The 21,496-nt window shown below is 50.5% G+C and overlaps 1 protein-coding gene across 2 annotated transcripts; it reads left to right on the forward strand.

Annotated features, from left to right (window-relative positions):
• The first annotated feature begins 433 nt into the window (after positions 1-433).
• Positions 434-21,463, forward strand: EFCAB12 (EF-hand calcium binding domain 12). 2 transcript variants are annotated; one of them, XM_008531006.2, is made up of 9 exons: positions 434-605; positions 5,750-6,201; positions 8,903-9,088; positions 10,230-10,386; positions 12,940-13,136; positions 14,680-14,893; positions 18,357-18,516; positions 20,191-20,247; positions 20,934-21,463. In XM_008531006.2, the coding sequence occupies exons 1-9, from the start codon at positions 557-559 to the stop codon at positions 21,190-21,192; spliced, it is 1,731 nt and encodes a 576-aa protein (XP_008529228.2). In that variant the 5' UTR covers positions 434-556; the 3' UTR covers positions 21,193-21,463. The 2 variants fall into 2 exon arrangements, with proteins under 2 accessions (XP_008529228.2, XP_008529227.2); XM_008531005.2 differs by lacking the exon at positions 434-605 and adding an exon at positions 700-1,085.
• Positions 21,464-21,496: the final 33 nt, after the last annotated feature.

Below are 21,496 nucleotides of genomic sequence, written 5' to 3' on the forward strand. Positions count from 1 at the left end.
CTTCTCGTGACTAATATTCCGTCGTATGCATAGACCACGTTTTGTTTACCTCTTCATCAGTTAACAGACATTTCAAGTGTTTATTATTAATACTCTAGTTCTCAGATTCTGTAATTCCAAACCATGTCAAAGCATTCACAGACACTGCCTCTCTTCGGCCCGGACTCATGGGTTCCTGCACCTCCTCTGGACAGGGCAGGCCTGTTCTTGGGATGAGAACACCGAGACCGAAGGATGTGGACACCGGCTGAAGGTCAGCGCTTTGCGGGAAAACCGGGGAGTTACTACCCCAGATTCGGGGGCCACTCGGCTGAACTAAGAAATCCTATCTTTCTCTGAGCCGGAGCTCGGCACCGCCGCCTGGGAGCGGGATGGGCCCGCGCTGCGCCGGAGGCGGGACCGCGCGGGGCGTCCGTCGTCCTGGCAACAGTTGCTTCCAAGCTGGGCAACTCGCGCGTCTCTCGCAAGACTCGGTGTTAGTGTTTTTCTGTTACCCCAACACTCCCGCGCAAGTAAGCACACACACTCTTCAGCACCCGCTCCCAGCGCCGCGCCCATGGGCGATTCCTGTGAAACGTATATGGCTCTGTTCCCGTCGCTGCTCGGTAAGCTCCCGGGAAGCAGCGCCGCCTCCAGGAAGCCCTCAGCCCCATGCGGACGCATGCAGGTGGGGCGAGGGCAAGGGCGGGGTAGAATACCGCATTGTGCCGTACCCGCTCTAGGTGAGGGACCGCCAGGGCGTCGGGGGCAGGTCATGCACATTTCTCAGATTTCCGTGCCAGGGCTGGAGGAGCTGGTCAAGTTGCCTTGGTTTGGGACCAGAAGCTCGACGTGTGTGCCCCGGAAAGGTTTCCAGGCCCTCGGGCTCGACCCGTTTCTCGGCCAGGGATAAACGTGTTGTGTAGTGCAGAAGGGGCATGGAGAAGACCGTCAGTCTTCACACTTTTTGTCGATAGCCTGGTGGGGGACAAGTCCTTGGCAAAGCACTGCGACTTCAGAGGTGAAGGACAGACAGATAAACGGATACTTAAAGAAGAAGGGGTGGATGCTGGGTCCAGGTGTGACACTCAGGAGCAAGAGGTTTGGTAGGTATATAGGATGGGGAGGAACAATTCCAAGGCAGTGGAAGAGATCTTTACACTGGGGCTTAAATTAAGAATACAAGGAGTTCTCCAAGCCAAATGGGAAAGAAAGGCATTCCAGGCCAAGGGAACAGCATGCACAGAGGCCCAGAGACATGATGTCTTCCTGAAACTGCTGGTAGTTTGAATGTCACTGGAGATGAGAGGCGAGAGAGATCAGAAGGGACAAGATCATGAAAGGTTTTATGAACCAGGAGATGGGGAAGCCACTGGGAATAACAAGATTGGGTTGGGAGCATCAGCAAATGCAGAGATTGAATTGTCAAACTCAGAATGTTGGGCGTGGGGAGAGGATCTGAGGTTGTCCCAAATGCACAGACCAAAGATCCTGGGAGGCAAGGGAGAGGGACAGTCTAGAGGGGACTACAGTGTCTTGGGGGCTGATTGGACAGGGGACATGGAGAGAGCAATCAAAGTTGATGCTCAGGTTGGTAGTTAGGGTGACCTGGTAGACTGAGGTATCTTTTTCAAGAGAGGGAAGCTACCAGGAGGACCAATTAGGTGGGGACAGGGACATGAAGACAAGTTCAGTCTTGGGGGTCAAGTTTGAGATCCTTGTAGGCCGTCCCAGTGGAGATGCTTCAGGAGCAACTGTATGTGGAAAGCTGGAGCTAATTCTAAGTCATAAACATTGGTATAGTGTCCTCAGCATACAGAGGGCCACAGAAACACAGGAGTAGAGGAGATTGTTTGAAAAAAAGAAGAGAGCCTAGATGTAGGCCAGGAAGGCACCAGCTTTTAAGAGGTGGGCCGGAAAAGAGGAGCCTGAGAACAAGTGGCCAGAGAGCTAGGATGGAAATTAGGGAGAGATTTGAATCAGAGCCAAGAGAAAAAGGGAGAATCTCAAGAAAGAGTTGAATTGTCTCCAGACACCTGAAGGGCTATCCTGGAAAACAGGGAACAGATGTGTTTTCTGGGGCATCACTGGGGAGGACTAGGACCAAGAGCTGCAAATTCCAGGGAAACAAATTCTGGGTCTGTATAGGGAAGTCTTTTCTAGCAGTCAGAATTAGGCATCCATAATGTGAAGTAGAGAACTCCCTGTCACCGGAGGTATACAAACAGAGGCAAAGTCTGCCAGGGGCACTGTAGAAAGAGCTGCCTGACCTGAGCAGGCAGTGGGACTAGTTGGTCTCTGAGAGCTTTTCTCACCAACCCCTCAGGACTATTTTCACACAGTCTCTACCCACAACTTCAACGTGACCTCTTTTATTCTAAGAGCCCACCTCATTTTCCTGTCAAAGGACATGAGACCCCAAAGATCACTAGGGTGCAAGCTCCATGGTGTGGTGGGCACGCAACCTTCGAGAGGGTGGTCAGGGGTGACTTTGAAGGGGGTGACACTTAGGCTGAGAGCTATAGGATAGAAGGACTTGGCCAGGGAGGAAACTTGGGGAATCCCATGCCCTTCAGGGGGCACAGCAAATGCCAGAACAGGACGGACAGAGCTGGGAGAGTTGAACAGGGAGAAAGGAGGCAGCGCAGCCAGAGCAAAGCGAGCGAGGGGGCGGGAGGACCTGAGGGAGGAGAGGGGAGCGGGACCCCAGCAAGGGTAGCTTTGTAGGCCATCGTAGAGGGGGTTATTTATTCTAAGAGCACCCAGAAGCCCTTTCCAGGGAAGCCACTGAAGGGTTTCAGACGGGGGGTGAGGGGGAGGAGTGAGTCTTCTGGCTGAGGGCGGATCATCGATTTGGGAGAGGGCACAGTGGAGTGGCGAGACCTGTGAGGAGCATATTGTGAATGTTTCCATGGTCTGTAGGGTAAAGTTCAAACCCTTTAACTTGGCATTTGAGGTGACTCCAACTTTGTTTCCTATTAACCTCCTCTTTCACACACAGTAGGCTTCCAACTTGTGGAATGATTTAATGACTCTAAAATCCCCGAACCCTAACACCCACCTTTCGCCATGCTGGTCCTTCTACCCCTTGATACCCAACTCACTGTTGAAGGTGCATGTCAATGCCTCCTCTTCCATGACGACGTCCTGGGTTCCTCCATCAGCGCTTCTCCCCAGACTGAGAGCATCTAGTTACCCCTCTGGTTAGTCCACCTTGTTCCATGTCAGTGCCCTGCAGTCAGGCACTCAGCCTCGTTTGGATCTGCACCTGGCCAGTGCCAAGCACTGGGTGATTCTCAGTAAATGCTCGTTTGATGAATGACTAAATCCTCAGTTGTACCCAGCATCTTGTCCTCAAGGAAAGGATAAACGGATTACTGAGAAGTGCTCACTTCTGTCCACATTGATGTATACTCATTATTTTCTGACTTGAAAGGAACACACAGGCATCATAAAGAGACCTAACAAATGTTCACTTTGTGCCAGGCTAGGATACTGGGGATACACGGTAACTAAGACACAGTCCTTGACACTGGGAAACTCACTGGCTGTTGGGAAAGAAAGACTCAGAAAGCATCTTCACCCAGAAAAATATGGTAAATGCTATGATGGGGCTGAGCATGGGGGCTGTGGGGACCCAGAGGGAGCACGAGGGAGGGGTTGAGAAGGCTTCACGGGATGGTGCTGCCTGAGCTGAGTCTCGGAGCATCAGTAGGGAATAATCAAGTGAAGCAGAGGAGAGAGAAGAACATTCTAGAGAGAGAAAACAGCACGGTTTGGGGACAGCAGGGCTTGGGGGACCAATCACACTCAGCTCAGTTTGGGTACAAGTACAAGGAGAGGCAGAAGTAACTAGAGAAGGAGCCCATTAGAGAGGCTAGCAGGGGTGGGTGGGTCAGGTGGAGCCAGGTTAAGGAGACTGAACTTTATTCTGGAGGCCGTTGGGAGTAAAGGAAGGGTTTTAAGCAGGGGAGTTTGGTTTTAGAAGGAAAATGATGGTGACAATATCTTTAATAATATTGTATCCTTTCTGAATTTTAGAACACTCCCATATCTATTTTTCATTTGATCTTCATAATAGCTTCAGGAGGTAGCTAGAGCAGAATTTACAACATTTTAGACATGAAAGAATGAGACTCTGCGGGATTAGGTGACACCTTGGGGTACTATCAAGTAATTGCTAAGAGCTGAGCTCTGGGGCCAGGCAAACCAGAGTTCATGTCCCAGCTCTGCTACTAATCAACCATGTGACCTTGGGCCTCTCTGGGCCTTAGTGTCCTTATCTGTAGAAAGGGTATAATCATAGAGCCTGCCTGTTACGTCTGATCCATTTGTCATTCACTCTTTCATCAAATAATTACTGAGCTCCCACTACATGTGGGCACTGTGGAGGTGCTGGGGCTGCAGCAGGGAACGAGAGAGATGAGGTCCTGGTTCCCAGTCTTCTGGGAAGAATAAACATCAACCAAGTGATTGCACCAGGGGTTTCAAGCACAAATGTCTGCCTGAACCAGGCACTTAATGAGTGAACTGAGCTGCATGTGAGATAACAGGGAGTGGTGGGGACTATGGCAAGCTGGAGAGAACATGCCCCAGCCTAAAGTAACTCAAATTGGAAAATTTTAAGGAATGTGTCAATCAAAATAGGACCCCACACCTCATTCAGCATAAGGGCTGCCAGTTTGCAAACCTTGATTTATATACTTGTGACAAGTGGTCTGAAGGAAAAGTATAGGTTGTATTATGCAGAGATAACATGAGGATATAGCAGAGCCTGGGAACTGGGTAAGGAGGAGTGAGGAGGGAATGGAGCACTCCCGGCAGAGGGAGCAGTATGTGCAAAACCCTGAGGCAGGATGGGGCTTGATCCTTCAGGGAACACAGAGAAGGTCACGGTGTCCAGGATGTAGCAAGGAAAGATACGCAAGCGATGAGGCAGGAAAGGTTGGCAGAGGAGGGTCATGTGACTTTATTTTGGGAGCTCTGGAAAGTTATGGAAGGGTTTCAAAATGGGTGAAGGGTGAATATATACAAAAACAATAATGGCACACTTACTATGAACAAAGCAACTCTCAAATGGGCTGATTCTATATATCTCCACCACTTGGAAAGGTAGGTACCATCATTGTCCCTGTTTACAAGTGAAGAAACTGAGACACAGAGGATAAGTGACTTGCCCTAGATCATGCAGCCAGTAAGAGCAGGGCCAGGACTCAGACCACAGCATTCTGGCTCCAAAGCGTCTATTCTTAATGGTGTCACACTGCATTGGACGATCAGACCAGATCAGAATGGCATTTTTAAAAGATCATTCTGGAGCCGGCCCTGATGGCCTGGTGGTTGAAGTTCAGCGGGCTCCACTTCTACAGCCCAGGTTCACTTCCCAGTCATAGAACTAACCCGTCTGTCAGTTGCTATGCTGTGGCAGCAGCTCACATAGAAGAGCTAGAAGGACTTACAACTAGGATATACAACCATGCACTGGGGCTTTGGGAAGGAAAAGAAAGAGAGGAAGATTGGCAACAGATGTTAGCTCAGGGCAAATCTTTCCCTGCAAAAAAATAAAAATAAAAAAGATCATTCTGATTGCCAGCAAGGAGCATTGGGGTGTGGGGCGAGGGGGTGGAGGGCAGGTGGAGTAAGAGTAGAATCTGAGAAGATTAAAACCCAGGTGCCCTGATACCCAGCCTGGTGCTAAAGCAGTTTTCCTTCCTGACTCCTTTAGTCCTCTTCCTGAAAGGAATTCACATTTTAATCTTCTTCCCCCAAGGGATCTGCCAGTCTAAGATCTCAGTTGACGATGATGAAAATGCCAACAAGGACCCTGTCTTCGATCCTGAGCCGGTCATTGCCCACTGCTTCAAGCAGTTCAGGCAGGAGAACTTCCACCTGCCTCAAAGCCGCCGGTGGATCATCATCTCGTCTCAAAAAGAGGATTCACTGCCCGTCCACCCCATGCCCCCACCCGAGGCTCCCCCACAGCCCATCTCCAGCTTCAAACCCCTGGAAGCCGAGGACCTCCGAGAGCAGCCGGAGGACACGAAGACCTGGCTGAGCCGGAGGCTGAAACTTCGGCAGGACCTGGAGTCATTTGGCAACACAGAGAGGTGTCTACAGAACAAGCCCAGCCTCACGCCTTCAGAGGCCAAGGTCTTACAGATGATCCAGAAGGAGCACGAGGCCCAGTCGATGGCCCACGTGACTACTACCAAAGCCACCAAGGTAAGCAGCCCCCTTTGCCAGATGAAGATGCTGAGCGGGTTAGGAGCATGCTGTCATTTCTGTCCCTTGGATTAGGCAGGATGGGGACTGTTCACCCCATTTCACAAAGCAGCAAACAGAAGTTTGGGAGAAGAAGGGGAGGTGAACTTGTTACCTATTGCTGCATGACGAATACCCCAAAGTGACTGGAAGCCACAAATGTTTATCATCTCACTGTTTCTGAGAGTCAGGAATCTGGGAGGAGCTGCGCTGGGTGGCTCTGGCTCAGTCTTTCATCTCAAGATGCTGGTGTGGGCCACAGACACCTGAAGGCTTGACCGGGGCAGGAGGCTCCGCCTCCAGGCTGGCTTGCTCACACAGCTGTTGGCAAGAGGCCTCAGTTCCTCGCCACATGGACCTCTCCACAGGGCTGCTTGAGGGTCGCAGAGTGAACCATCCGAGAGACAGAAGGAGGAAGCTGCAGTGCCTCTTATGACCTCATCTCAGGACATCTCAGTTTCAGAAGATTTAGAGTCACTTCCACCAAATCCTATTTGTCAGAAGCAAGTCATTAAGCACTCTTCACACTCGAGTGGAGGGAATTAGGCTCCATCTTAGAAGGGAGGAGAGTTGAAGAATTTGTGGCTGTATCTTAAAACCACCCTAGAAGGGACAGTGCTTGGCATTCCATGTGTGGGCCATTTTTAAATGCTTACTGTTCATTCATTTGTTCACTGACATAAGTTTGATAAGGGCCTTTATGTGCCAAGCAGGCGCTCACAAGGCTAATGTGCAGATCACAATTGTGAGCTTGGAAGAAAAAGGAGGATCTCCCTTTCTAAAATATGGAAATAGAAGCTCAGTGAGGCCAATAGATTTTCCAGATGCATAGAGAGAGATATGGCAGTCAGTACCAAAAGCTTCATCTTCCAGCTGCTCGCCTCTCTGCCACATTTCCTTGCAATACAAACACTTGAAATTTCTCCCAGTTCAGGTGAAGCTGGGATAAGAGGTCACATAACTTGGGCTTAAACCCAGCTCTGCTATTTCCTAGCTGTACGATCTGGGGCTCAGTTTGCCTCATCTATTAAATTGGGACAACCATTGTGCCTACTTCCTAGGTTTGCTGTGACGTCTAAATGGATTAACTTACATAAGGTGCCTAGGACAGTGCTGGGCATATAGTGGGCAAACTCGATAAATGTCTGCCATTTTTAGTATTATTTCAGTCTCCTTGGTGTCATTTGGGTTGGCCCAAAAACTTTAGAGTCAGTCTTTGGTGTGATCACAGTCAAAACTCAGATTTCATGGATCTAACACAGAATTTCCTGCCAGCAGCACAGCATCTGTGAATGAGCACTGGACTTGGGTTAGGGACCCAACTCTACTGCTTACCTGCTGTGTGACCCTGGGCAAGTCACTTCACTTCTCTGAGCATGTATCCTCATTTGTAAAAAGGGAAAGTAATATCTGATACCGAATTCACAGCATCGTTTATTCATTCAGCAAACAATTACTGCCTACCTGCCTAGGGCCTGGAGCTTTCTTCAGTACAAGAATGGAAGTGGGGGTGTGTAGCTAAATATAACATGGTGTTGCTCTCAAGGTGTTTACATGTTAGTGGGGAAGGCAGACACATCAGATTGATGACTGTAGTTGTTCTGCTCCACGTCCACCTGGGTGAGCGGTGTGGGATAGGTTGCCGAGAGACCAAAGAGAAGACCCAGAGACAGCCAACGAGACATGTGGGTTTATTAGGAGTTACTTACAGGGAAGGTCCAGTGGCGGCCGGCTGGACAGCAACGTGCACCCACTACCATCCCCTGAGAGGAGCTGGCTTAAGTAGGCAGAGGAACAAAGGCTGCACGCTTGCCAAGGGAGATCACCCCTGTATGACCTGCATTCCAAGGACCAGAGACCTCCACACCCCGGACAGCCTCTGTGTTCCTCCAACTGCGAGGGTCTCTGCACTGACTCTCCCACGAGAAAGCTGGATTGGCCAAGCCCAGGACTGTTATTGTGTGTGCGTGAGTGCTGGCGCACAGCCCATACAGTAGCCTCAAGGACACATGGTTTTTAAAGGGGCACGCCAGCTAATGCCCCTGCACCAGTACAGTTTACTACGGGTCATTAATAGAGGTGAGTCCCAAACACTCCGGCAGCACAGACGGGCTAAAAGCTAGGGAGCAGGAAGGCTCTTTGTAAATTGTCATGTGCTGCGCCAGGTAAGGGGGTAGTATTCCAAAATATTCCCAATCCCGGGAGCTGGGGGAGGAGCAGGCTCTGGACAGGTGTGGAGAGAAAGAAGGTGTTCTAGGCAGGAGGGCCAGCAGGAGCACAGGCTGGGAGGTGGCGGAGGCGGGAGCCCCATCTGGCTCCAGGCCGGGGCCCATATTCTGGTGCACTGATCCCAGTGGGAGTATAGTAGGGACTAGTCTGACAAGAGGGCTGTGAATAAGAATGAAACTTTAGTTCTCCTGTTGTCCCAGCCTCCTGTTTCTGATGGGAAAACTGAGGCCCCGAGAAGCAGTCTCCCAGGCGTTCTGTGGCAGAAGGCGGCTGCCCCAGCGTTGCCGGCTCTGATGCTCTCCGCACTCCATCTTGCCGTCTGTTTAGAGCTGCTCAGCCTCTCTCTCCTGTTTTTCTCTAGCTCTGGGATCACGTGCCTTCAGCCTGCCTCCCCTGAACTCTCCCCTCTGTCCCATTCTCTTGCCTCTTTCAGAAGAAAAGCCTCCGACCCCGCCGCCGACAGGTGCCCCAGCTCCAATTGCCCAGGCCCTCCGCCCTGTTGGCCTTGTACTCCTACCTGCACAGCCGCAAGATCAAGATCCTGGAGATGTTTAACAAGGTGGACCGGGGAGAGAACCCGATGGTCTCCAGGGAGGAGTTCATCGTGGCTCTGAAGGCGGTGAGTGCCCCCACTCCCTGCGGGCTGGCCTCAGTGGGGAGGGCGTCCGTGCACCCCCCTCCTCAGGTCCTGGACCAATTGAAAAGTAGACACAGGGAGCTCAAACTATCAGCCTCATTACTTGTAAAGCCAGATTGGAAAATATGGCTTTACCTGTGGCCACATCAGACGCCTAAAATGACCCCTGCTAGGGTCTAACCTTGAAAGGCCCTACCTGAGTGGAAAGTCTGCAGAGCCAACCCCATAAACCAGCCAGTGGCCTGGGGAATCACAATGTTGCCCATAAGACCCCAGAACTGAGCACAGATTGCTGGGCCTTCAATCCTGCCTCTAGAACGTTCTAGAGCTTCTCCAACTGTCAGTGGCATACGAATGACATTAAAATGCAGCTTCTGACTCAGTACCTCTGTGTGAGGCCCAAGATGCTGCATTCTAACAAGCTCCCGGTGATGCCCATGGTCCACAGACCACACTTTCACTGGCTATTCAAAAATTTAGATTAATTACAACTAAATAAAATAGAAAATCCAGTTCCTCAGTCACACCAACCACACTTCAAGTGCTCAGTAGTCACACGTGGTGAGTGGTTCCTCTGTTGGACCACGCAGATGTATAACATTTCCATCATTGCAGAAAGTTCTGTGGATCTAGCAGGTGTCCACTAACCTTGGCCCAGGAGTCAAATCAAGTCAGCCTCCTGGTTTTGTAAATAAAGTTTTATTGGAAGACAGCCACACTCATTTGTTTGTGTATTGTCATGGCCGCTTTCATTCCATGATAGCAGAGTTGAGTAGTGATGACAGAGACCGTATGGCTCACGGAGCCTAAAATATTTACTATCTCACCCTTCCTAGAAAAAGTTTGCTGACCCCTGGTCTGGATGAATTAAGCTTTTATATAAGCACTGGACTTGGGTTTAAACCCTTTAAAAAGAACTCTAGGTGGCTGACTGCTACATATTTTATGGTTTCAAATCATCACTGGTTTTCACACTATCATTTTATGACATGGAATTGTCTGAACAACATTTCAAAGCACTTAAAACAGAGGAGGTGGGGCTAGGCTGGCAAGGCGTTGGCCGTCCTGGCAGGACGTTTGGTTTGCAGCCTGCCCGCCTTGGGGGCTTCTCTTCTCTCCTCAGGTGGGAGTCCCTCTGACCCACCAGGAGGTAGAGGATGTTGTGGTCTATCTCAGCTCTCTGGGGAAGCACAATAGCGTCACCTTGGATATCCTGGCCAGCACCTACCGGCAGTGGTGTTCGACTGAGCAGAGAAATGCCCTGCCCACTACAAGAGAGCGTAGGTATCCCGTCCCCCGCCCCATGCCTCTGCCTCTCCCCCTCTTGGAGCAAGCCTGGTGGAGGCAGCCCTGGCCCACTTCCTGAGTGTGTTCCCAACTTTGGCTTACTGTGGGTGGGCCAAGCCTCTGGAACTTCCAGGCCCAGGGATCAACTAAGGAGTAGATACTCTCTGGAGTGCCCAGCTACTGTGTCCATTCAAAGATGAATGAGGCCCAGCCCTTGTCCTTAATGTAGGATTCTCAAAGGGTGGTCTCAGTCCACCAAAGCCCACCTGAAAGGGTGACCCAAATGGCAAGCCTTTCCATTTGTATGTGGGTCTGAGGCCTTCTTACTATTAATCTATACCTTATTGATAAAAAGGTAACTGAAATTCAGAAACCAGAATTAGCACCTGTTTAGAGTTTACTGGAAAGTTTACTTTGGTATTTTACTATCAGGGATATTAGTAGAGCGGCTGTGAACAGTTGTATAGGTTGTGCACAGCTCAAATTCCATTTGCCAAGCCATGTGCTTGTGGAGCTACATCTGTCCAGACGAAGCACAGAGGCAAATTAGAAATGGACTAGCCATAGCTCTTGCTATGAATTTACTGTACAACACAAGGGTGCATCATGTTTCTTTATAGTTTAGTGCCATTGTTGTTGTAAAAAAACAAAAATTTGAACAGCTGCAGATAAAATTAAAGCCCTGTCTTGACCATCACCCACGATTCCAGAGCCCTCCCCAAATATAACCACATCTTTCTTTTTCTAAATCAAACAAATCTTGCTTTGCCCCCACTCACCAGGTGGGCAGGAATCAAATTTCAGACATGTTTGGGGGCAGTGCTCCTCGTCCTCCCTGTGGTCATGTAAGAGCCCTGGGGAAGTAGTGAGGGGTCTCCTTACATAGGTGAAGATCTGGGAGGGCCCTGGCATTCACGGCCACACTGGGCTGGGTGCTCAGCACCCTCACTCGCTGGTTCTTTTGGAGACAGCAGGCAGCTCCCAGAGAGAGTCCATTCCTCCGTCCCCTGGAGCTTCACCTACAGCGCAGCGCGCAGATTTCCAACCTGTAGCCTCAGCAAGCCCTGGTGCATCACCCCCGGCAGGGTCTCCACCCACCTCAGAGTCCCAGGGAACACGAGTGCCCCTACAGTTGCACGTGTCACCACCCCCACAGTAGTAATCACCCTTCGTGTCCAGCACATCCTCAGGGCTGCCTCGAGCTGGGCATCATTTCCCACCCATGCTCTTTTTGCCTTGTCGTCATAAATTACCAGAGCTCATCCTTGTCCTTGTAGTTGGCTGCAAGTCATTTGGTGAATGATCACAGAGCATCACGATGCATATTTTCAACAAACGTATTGGGAGCCTATTATTTCCCAATAAATAGATTTGAAGCCAAGAGGACGTATTTGCTTGAATGGTGCTATCTCAGGATCATCACTGAGTTCTTTGTTCCTGGAGAGCGGCAGTGGGTAGGGTAAGCGGACTCGGGTATTTCTTTCTTGCCTTGCCTAAAGGGGCAGCAGCATCAAGAGTCTGGGCATCCAGCTCACAAGAGAGAAGGCGGTAGCAGTTGAGGTTGCCCTCTGTGGGCTGGGTAGCTTTACCCACGGCATTGGCTTGATTTATCCTTCAAGTCCCCGGAGCTCAGGGCTACTATTCGCACTTTACAAGAAGGAAGCTGAAGCTCAGAGAGGCTGACCACCTGTCCACAGTCTCAGAACTAGAAGGTGGCAGGGCCAGGATTTCGAGTCAGCCCAGGACAATGGAGGCCTGAACCAGGGCAGGGGCAATGGGATGCTTTCATTCATTCAGATCTTTGTTGAGGACCTAGTATGTGCCGGACACACAGTGGTGAAGAAGCCATTGCCTCCGCCTTCAATGAGCTTCCACGTAAAGGGTCAACCAAAATGGTGTCCAGTAGCATTGGCTGCTTTGAAGACAATGAGACAGAGTGAGGGGGTGGGGTCAGGGGAGGCCTTTCCGAAAAGCAGCCCCTGGAGTTGACAGCTGAGCGGCTGATGAGGAGCCTGTCTGGGGAAGGACACCCTAGGCAGATGCAGCTCCAAAGGCAAAGGCCCTGAGGTGGAAAGTCTTCAGGGACAGAAAACAGTTTGGGTGGCTGGGTGCGGTGAGCGAGGGGCGTGCTGGAGGAGACGGGTCAGGTGGATGGTCGGCTGAGGCCAGGTCCTGCAGGGCCTTGCAGACCAGCGAGAGGATTCTGAGTGCTGTGGGAAGCCAGAAGAGAGTTTTAAGCAGAGGAATGAGGTGATCTGGTTTACATTTTTTGAAAGTCCTATTTACTGTTTGGAGGAAACAAGACTCTAGAAGAGGAGAATGGCAAGAGGAAGGCTGGGTCCGTGGTGGAGGTGAGGGAGGCCATAGCGGAGCTGGAGAGAAGGGACACCTTCAAGGTACAGCTCAGATGGCACTGACCAGACATGCAGGGAGGGACCAGAGGGATGGCCTGTGCCTGTTCGGTGACATTGGGTAACTGCTTGACGGATTCCATGGCTGGGCACACTCTCAGTCCCTCCTTCTTTGTCTCTTTCCTGTGACCCTAGATTATAGATCTGCTAAGAACAGAGTTTCCCCACAGAGTCTGTCCAAGAAGCAGAAGGTGAGTTTAGTCCCAGAGCCTCCCAAGATGGATCTACTGACTGTGCCAGTAGTCGACACCCAGAAGGAGGCGCGGCCCATGACCCTAGAGGAGATGGAGGACGTTGGCAAGCGATACCGTGAGCGGAAGCGGAAGAACAAGGTACTCCCGGCCGATGAGGGAGGGCATGGGGCTTGGCAATTGGACAGGCTTGGGTTCAAGTCTGCTGCCCCTGCTCCACCTTCTAGCTGGGAGAACTCTTGGGAGCAGGCTTCTCTCTGTTCCCTCATCTGTTCCTTCATCCGAATAATAAAAACAATACCTCCCTCACAAGGTTTCTGTGAAGATGAAATGAGATATTGTTTCTGAAAGTATAGAGCTCTCCTCCTCCCATTCTTTAATTACGACTTTGCATCCTGACACCGGGGGCGCAGTCTTCATCACGGCTGGAATCCAAGGGCCTGGCAGGGGGCCTGGCCCTGAGTAGGCGCTCCAGAAATGCATGACTAGTGAAGGAAGGAAGAACCGATGGTGCGAATTAATTCCTCCAATAAGTGTTTGTTGAGAGCTTGTGATGTGCCTGGCACTCTTCTAGGTGCTGCCGAGGACAAAACACCCCTGCCCTCAAGAAGCTGAGACTAGTCAGGGAGGCAGACAATATTAATATAATACTATATATAAATACATATGTTTATATTATATATATGAATACATAATAGATGTTAGGTATTGCTAAGTGCTATATCAACTAAGATCTGATTCAGTTGCAACGACAAGAAAACCCACAATGTTAGAGCGGGATTGGCAAACTTTTCCTGTAAAGAGCCAGTTCATCGGTCACTCAGGGAGCGGAAAGGCCCCTCTGCTCACTTCCTGCATGTCTGGTCAGTGCCATCTGAGATGTACCTGGAAGGTGTCCCTTCTCTCCGGCTCCACTATGGCCTCCCAGTGCAGGCTGCCTCCTCCATCACCTGCAGTGTGGACCTAAAACTTTCCTTGTAAATGTCTGAGGTGTTTTGGGCCGTATTGTCTCTGTTGTAACTACTTGACTCTGCCATTGTAGCACCAGAGCAGCTCCAGACAATACCTAAATGATGAGTGTTGCTGTATTCCAATAAAACTTTATTTATAAGAAATACACGGGTGGGCCAGATTTGGCCTATAAGCTGTACTTCACTGCTTCTGGTGTTAGAAGCTTGAAAAGGATAGATTTTTCTTTCCTTTGTAAATAAATAAATAAGAAGGCCAAAAGTGGCTACACACTCCTCAGCCCTCTCCTACGTTGCTCTGCCATCCTTAACGCGTGGCTTCCACCTCATAGTCACAGAGGGCTGCACCTAATTTAAATTCCCATGCAGCCAAACGCTTGAATGTGAGGTTTCAGTAGGATGCCTCTAGGGCTTCTACACTGTACTGTACCGTATATATTATCCAATCACGTGTGCATCCGTGTACAAGGCTGTGCACATGGAACTGCATCACTGACCATTCAGGTGCTCTTCAGGGCTAACCTTGACCATGTGTGATTTTTCTCCCGAGTCACTGACTTCAGAACCTGAACTTCGGTCCCACGGTGCATGCTTTGCTGTTGCCCATTCTGGCGGCCTCCTGGGGAGAGGTAGATGAGGCTCTCCATCTGCCTTCCAGCCAGGAGGAAAGAGATAAGGCGGAGAGAAGTGTGTGCCATCCCCTATTCTCTTTGCAGCTCAGGATCCCCCCCATCGAGTACGCGGAGCGGTGCCGCCTGGTGCGCAGTGGGAACAAGTACTTTGACAAGCACTGCCTCCCATCCACCATCCAGGGGGAGATGAACGAGTTCATCAACATATCCCGCAGGGACAGCTTTCTGGTCTACCTGCAGTGCTCGAAGCTCTGTGAGTACTACGGCCTCCCGCTGACGGAGGACATCCTGGTGAAAGGTAAGGGTCTTGGTGGCTGGCCCTTGGAAGGATGCCTGGGGGGCCCAGAGCCCGGCCAAGGGTGGTGTCCACCTGAGGCTTGTCCTTCCCCGGTGATGTGCACCTAATCAAGCTGCTATGGCCTGTGGTGGGGACACTGGGAAGAAGGAGGGGAACAAGGGGAGGAACAGCCCAGCCTGTTTTGCTGTTAGATGAGATTTCTAATCTTGGAGGTCCACAGGCTCCATAGGCCTGGAGGTCTGGGTTCCCCAGCTGAGCTTGGTCAGCTGGCATTCTAGAGCAGGAAGCTCCAAGGATAGGAGTTTTGGGTGAGGGAGCCCTGAGGTTGAGCATAAAGGAACAATGCCAATTTCAGAGGGTGATTTGATAGAAGCGGTTTATTGGGCATTTCCGAAACCACCTCCCTGGGCCAGGTGTGTTTCTTGATTCTTCGGCAACACTGAGGTAGGAATGTACCAGGAGACACTTTCTGCTGAGGCCCTTTGCTGTCTGCTCAGACAACAGGACTCAACCCTGAGATTTCCACACTCTGCTTGGGGGAAGAATTGTGTTTTCATATATCCAAGCAGATCTCAACCCTCCACATCTCTGGGTAGAGTGTGTGCTTCTGAGAGATGGGGGTGAGGGAGTGCCCAGCCCTCGATGACCACGTAGCAATGCTGGCATCCCAGGGTTATGAATTTATAAATTTAATGGGCAGGTCCCTTTCTGTGCTTTTTTTCTTTTTAAAGATTTTATTTTTTTCCTTTTTCTCCCCAAAGCCCCCCGGTACATAGTTGTATATTCTTCGTTGTGGGTCCTTCTAGTTGTGGCATGTGGGACGCTGCCTCAGCGTGGTTTGATGAGCAGTGCCATGTCCACGCCCAGGATTCGAACCAACGAAACACGGGGCCGCCTGCAGCGGAGCACGCGAACTTAGCCACTCGGCCACGGGGCCAGCCCCCCCTTTCTGTGCTTTAAAAACATGAAAGAGCAAGCTGCACTTGAGGGAAGAGGTTTTCCTAGGAACTTTCCAGGAAGGAACTGTGGCCATACTGGGAAATGTGGCTTTTTGAGAAAGTACAGAGAGTGGTGTGACTTACCTGAGAACAAGAGTTAGCAGTCACGATTATTTCCATCTTTTTCCCAAGAGGGAGGGAAACAAGTGCTAAACGTATAGGGCCTTGGGCCTTGTATTAGTCAGCTAGGGCTGCGTAACAAAATACCACAGACTGGGTGGCTTAAACAACAGACATTTATATTCTCACAGTTCTGAAGGCTGGAAGTCCAGAGCGAGATGTCAGCAGCGTTGGTTTCCGCTGAGGCCTCTCTCCTTGGCCTACTGGTGGCTGCCTTCTTGCTACCTATTCACATGGTCTTTTCAGTGTACACACATATACCTGGTGTCTCTCTGTGTCTGCAAATTTCCTCTTATAAGGACACCAATCAGATTGGACTTGGACCCACTCTAACAGCCTCATTTCAGTTTGATCACCTCTTGAAAGGCCACATCTCCAAATACAAATTCTGAGATTCTGGGAGTTATGGCTTCAACATGTGAATCTGTGAGAAAAGAATTCAGCCCCAACAGTCTGTACAGGGGGATGTGGCCAAGGGCCTTCAGGAACACAGGCCAACCAGCCTAAATGATCATTGCCGCCCGCACCTGCTGCACACCCCTCACTTGGGTGACCGCTTGCTGCCCACCTGGGCCAGGAGGGGATCCTGCAGCTCTGGACGCTGACTTTTCACCAAGTCATCCTTTCTTCCTCCTTCCTCCTTCCCTGCTTGTTTCCATGCCCTGGTCTTGGCTAGTGGTGGAACTGCAGTGGTGTCTTATAACACATAGGCAGGCTTGCCTGGCACCCCCACTGCTCCTGTGGGTTAGGTCTTTCCTCTGGATGTGCCCCCTCTGTCCCCCTCAGAATATCGAGCCACTACTGATTCTCTCCACCATGGCTTTTGCCAGCTCCTGGGTCCGTTCATGGGTGAGCTTCACCTTCTGTAGGATCTCACATTCATGGGCACACAGGAGCATCCGTGGGTGGGCTTCCTTTTGCTTCTGATTGGTCTGGATGGAAAACACTCTAGTCCACCGCTGTCCTGGCCACTATCCATTGGCTGTCTTTATGATAGATGCCTGATCTGCTGTGGGCAAAGAAACACAAACATCAGGTTCCCAGGTCTGTGTTCTAGACTAGAGCTTGAGGGGCTCCAAATCCAGGCCTCAAGCTCATGGACCAGAATTCTAGAACATCAAGGCATTTCCCCTTTCCCCAGTGAATATAGCTTTATTGTTTTTCTCCCCCTTCTTTTATAGATAATACTTGGACACTTAATTTTTTTTCTTTTTTTTCTGAAGAAGATTCGCCCTGAGCTAACATCTGTGCCAATCTTCCTCTATTTTTGTCTGTGGGTTGCTGCCATAGCATGGCCTCCAATGAGTCGTGTAGGTCTGCACCCAGGAACCAAACCCAGGCCACCAAAGTGGAGTGCACCAAACTAACCCACTAGGCCACAGGGCTGTCCCCCTTAAATTTTTTTAAAGACATAAAAATAAAAATCCCCCCAGCCTGAGTTGACCACTGTTAATATTTTAGTGATCATTCCTTCACAAACCTCTTTTTCTTTTCCATTTACACAAAATTATTTAAGTCATTTTAAAAAATCATGTATATATATATATTTTAAAAGGTGGTTAAAAAAATCACGTCTACCTTTTTAAAATGTTGATGTTGCACAGCTCTCCCTCCCCTCTCCTTTCTTCTCATCTGCACAGTCCCTGCCCTCCCCCCAAAGAACCAACATGAATAACCTGGAGTGTAACCTTCCATCACCTTTTCTAGAACATGAGCTCTTCGTGTGTCACCATCTTAGGACAAGCACTGCTCAATAGTTGCAGGAAGATGGAAACTTTGGCCCAGTGTTCCTTCTATTCTGCAGTTCTTAGAAACTTCTCCCAAGGATATCTGTGAGACTGATTCTAGACAGGGAGGAAACTGCCATCAACTAGGTCTGAGTTAACCTAGTGGAGTCTTGGGTGCATCCTCCACTCCTCCTTCAGGGACTCCTGACCAGGATGCCCTCTGCAGGGCTGTGGTGCAGGATGGTGCCTGCTCCGTCCTTATTGCACCCAGGCCTCCAGGCCTTTGCCGACCTGGTTGTAAAGAAGCTCCCTCCTCTGTAGTCCACTTAGCAGTACTGTACCAACCCCGTTTCCTCATATCACACTATAGTTACATGCCATGTCCCATTGGGGGAAGATAGGGATAGAGTCTAAGGGACCCTCTGCACTATTTTTGCAACTTCCTGTGAATCTGCAATCACTTAAAATAGAAAGTTTAAAAAAATGTATATAAGAAAAAAATCTTTTCAAACAAAAATGTGAATTTATTTTTTTAAAAAAGAGCCCCCATTTGCCCCAAAACCTCAGGGAGGGGAAGGGTTTTGGGCTGACAGAACGCATTTCTCTTGCTGCACACAGCCCTGCTGTACCCAGGAGACAAGATCATTTTCTGGAAGGATCAGGTGCTCCCACTCCGGCAGCCAGGAGGCTACTACTCAGACTGGAAGATCTTCGGTCCGAATCTGGCCCTGCTCAGGTCCCAGGGCTCCAGGGCACCTGTGGTTAAGAAGACTGACAAGCTGAGTGTCAAACCCCCTTCTCCCATGCTATTTGCTCCTGCCCCACTGCTGTCCCTTCACAGGGGCTGGGATGCTGACATATTTGGGGTGTCATGTTGTGCCAGTGTCTGTTTCCTAACCTGGCATGTCCAACCCAACTGGTCAGCACGGACTAGCCAGTCCCCAGTGTCACCCCTGGCACATGTCTCAGGATGGTGGCCTCCTTGCCTCAGCGCCCCCACCGCTACCCTCGTAACCAATTCCTACATGATCTCAAGCTCTCTGGAAAATGTTAAAAAGAGGGCCTCCTTAGAGAAACAGAGGAGGCCCGTTCACAGATCATGGGCCAGGTGTCAGGGGCCCTGCAGAGGTCAGTGGTGGCAGCCCCTGCCTTCTCTGGCAAGAGGCAGTCTTGCAGCCCCTAGGAGGAGAAAAGAACTTTGCACTGGCCTGTCCCTGACCCTCAGATGAACCTGAGTCCTCTCTAAGAATACGCCTTTCTTTGGAAGGAGATGACCCATGGGCAGGTTATGAGCCAGCATCCATGGGTGACTGCAGGTTAGAGAATAGGTGGCATCCCTGTGGGGGATGGGGCCAGCGTGGGAGGAGGAGGGCACAGCTGACCGGATACCTTGAGTGGAGAGGGGCCCAGGACCTGCCGGCTGCCCACTGGGGTAGCTTGACCAGAATGGCCGGGGTGGGACACAGCAGAGCCAAGTGGAAATCAGACAGGCCAAGGGTTAAATGGACAAGTTACTTCACTCTCTGAGCCTCAGCATCTTCATCTGTAAAATGAGCATAACAGCTCCTAACATACACAATGAGGACTAGATGAGAAAGGCATGTAAACGGCACGGGTGTTGGCAGATAGTTGGCACTTGAGCAGTGATTGCTCTTGTTTCACCCTGCCCCATCAGAATGTTCTCAAGTGCAGGAGTGGACCTGGGTGTGCAGGTGGGGCCTATCCACAACTCTGGTTGGGAAGAACCGAGCATGAGCCAGGCAGGTGGTAGCCTAGAGGGCCCTTTCTGATCACTTAGTGATTGCCTTCCAGCCCCTGGGTGGCTGGCACCAATTCCTGAACCATGAAACCTAGGAAGTGAGCAGGAACCTGAGAAAGGGGGTCTTGTCCATGCTTAAGTAGGCCACAGCTATAAAGGATAAAGAGAGGTCCCCTAGGGCAGGGATGGACATTAGTTTCATCTTGCTACTTAGACTGTTGTGAAAGATTCTGATGTCAGATGCAGGCTTGCTGGGAAAGAGTGCTGTGGTTGATTAGGATGTCTGCCAGGGCCAAGGTTTGGGCAATTAGTTTTTACTTCAAGGCTAGATTTGGCCCTGGCAGGGGAAGTGGAGGTCAGGGGCACCAAAACTATTCAGATTATTGAGCATCTCTCATAACTATCCCAGGAGGTCTCTGTTCTGGGAAATGAGAAAGCTGAGGCTCCAAAAGGGGAGGTGACTTGCCAAAGTCACCCAGCCAGCCAGGTTATGAGCCAGATCTGGATGGCCCAAGCCCACTGTGTATTCCACTGGAGCATGGGGGGACAGAGTTGGGGCCCCCCAGGTAGAAGAAATTCTCCTCTCAGAGCTCTGATTTGGAATCAGAGATGGGCCCCCACCCTATTCCCTGAGGCCCCATTAACCTGGATTTCCCCTCTCCTGACAAGATACCTCTTTCTCTTCTCCTCTAGGAAAATGCCAAAGGAAATAAAGAAAATACAGTTTAAGGAGTTTGATGAATTCATCAGGTCTGTAGCGATCCCCTAACTCTGGAAAAGGGAGGGCAGGAGTGGGGTGCCAGGGACTCTGCATGTTGCATGGTGCTCCTAGCACAGCATCTGGGACTCAGCACCCAGGAGCTGAGAGGCTGTCACACAACGCTTAGAGTGCCAGGTAGACACTGCTCTGGGTGTTTTCCACGTGTTAACTCATGTAAATCCTCTCAACAACCCTATGAAGTTACTTTTAGCATACCCATTTTATAAAAGAGGAAACTGAGGTGCAGAAAAGTTAACTATCGTGCTCAGAGTCACACATCTATTAAGTGGTGGAGCAGGGATTTGAACCCAGCTATGCTAGCTCCAGAGGCTGTACTCTGAACACCACATTAAAACGCCTCTAGAGAACAGATGGTGTACACTTAAGGGTTTGGGTTTTAGAGCAGCAGATTGGAAGTCAAGCCTGCACTCTGCCAGTTGCTCACTGTGTGACCTTGGGGAGATGGCCTAGCTCACTAAGCCTCCGGGTTCTCACTGGTAAGGTAGACAGGAAAGCAGAACCTACCACGTGGAACTGTAGGGAAGACTGAGATGCTGACGTGCTCAGCACAGTTCTACACCTCCACTCTGGTCACAGTTGGTTTGCTCTACCGAGAAGAAGCCTGGCCCTGGCCTGTCTGCCCTGATGACCTTCCCTGTGTCTTCTCCTTTCCCAGGAAGCTGAAGCCGAAAAGGCCCAGTGGTCTGCAGCGGACCCACCCCAATTTCTTCTGGCCAGGTCACCTCCTGGACAAGCTGCAGCTCTACTTGCCTACTGTGACCATGGACAGGAGCTTGGTGCTCTTCAGTTGTGTCCAACACCAGCCCCATGTCTACTCAGCCACCTACCACCCCAACCACTGGTGGCCCATTAGGAACAAGCACTACATGACCTGTGCCAATTACGATGCCCCCAAGGTCTACTACATCAGCTAGAGTGGCCCAGGTGTTGCTGGACCTAGCCATCCTGGGGCAGGGGGACAGTGCAGCTAGCAGCCCAAAGCCATAGACACAGGGGAAGTGTCAAAGACCCAGATAAAAGAAATCATTTCAGTGGGATGGACTGGGGCCAACTCTCCCCAGACCAAAAGTGTCCCATGTCTCAGAGAGCAAATGTGTCCAGGGAAAGATATGTAGTTTTTGAGTGTTTCCCTCTCCTGACCTCTGCCCTTTTGAAATAAACCAAGGTGGAGTTTTCTTCATGTCACCTGTGATCCAGCTCATGTGATTTCTTGCTCGG

Source organism: Equus przewalskii, chromosome 15 (genome assembly GCF_037783145.1).
Source record: "Equus przewalskii isolate Varuska chromosome 15, EquPr2, whole genome shotgun sequence".
Taxonomy (NCBI): Eukaryota; Metazoa; Chordata; class Mammalia; order Perissodactyla; family Equidae; genus Equus; species Equus przewalskii.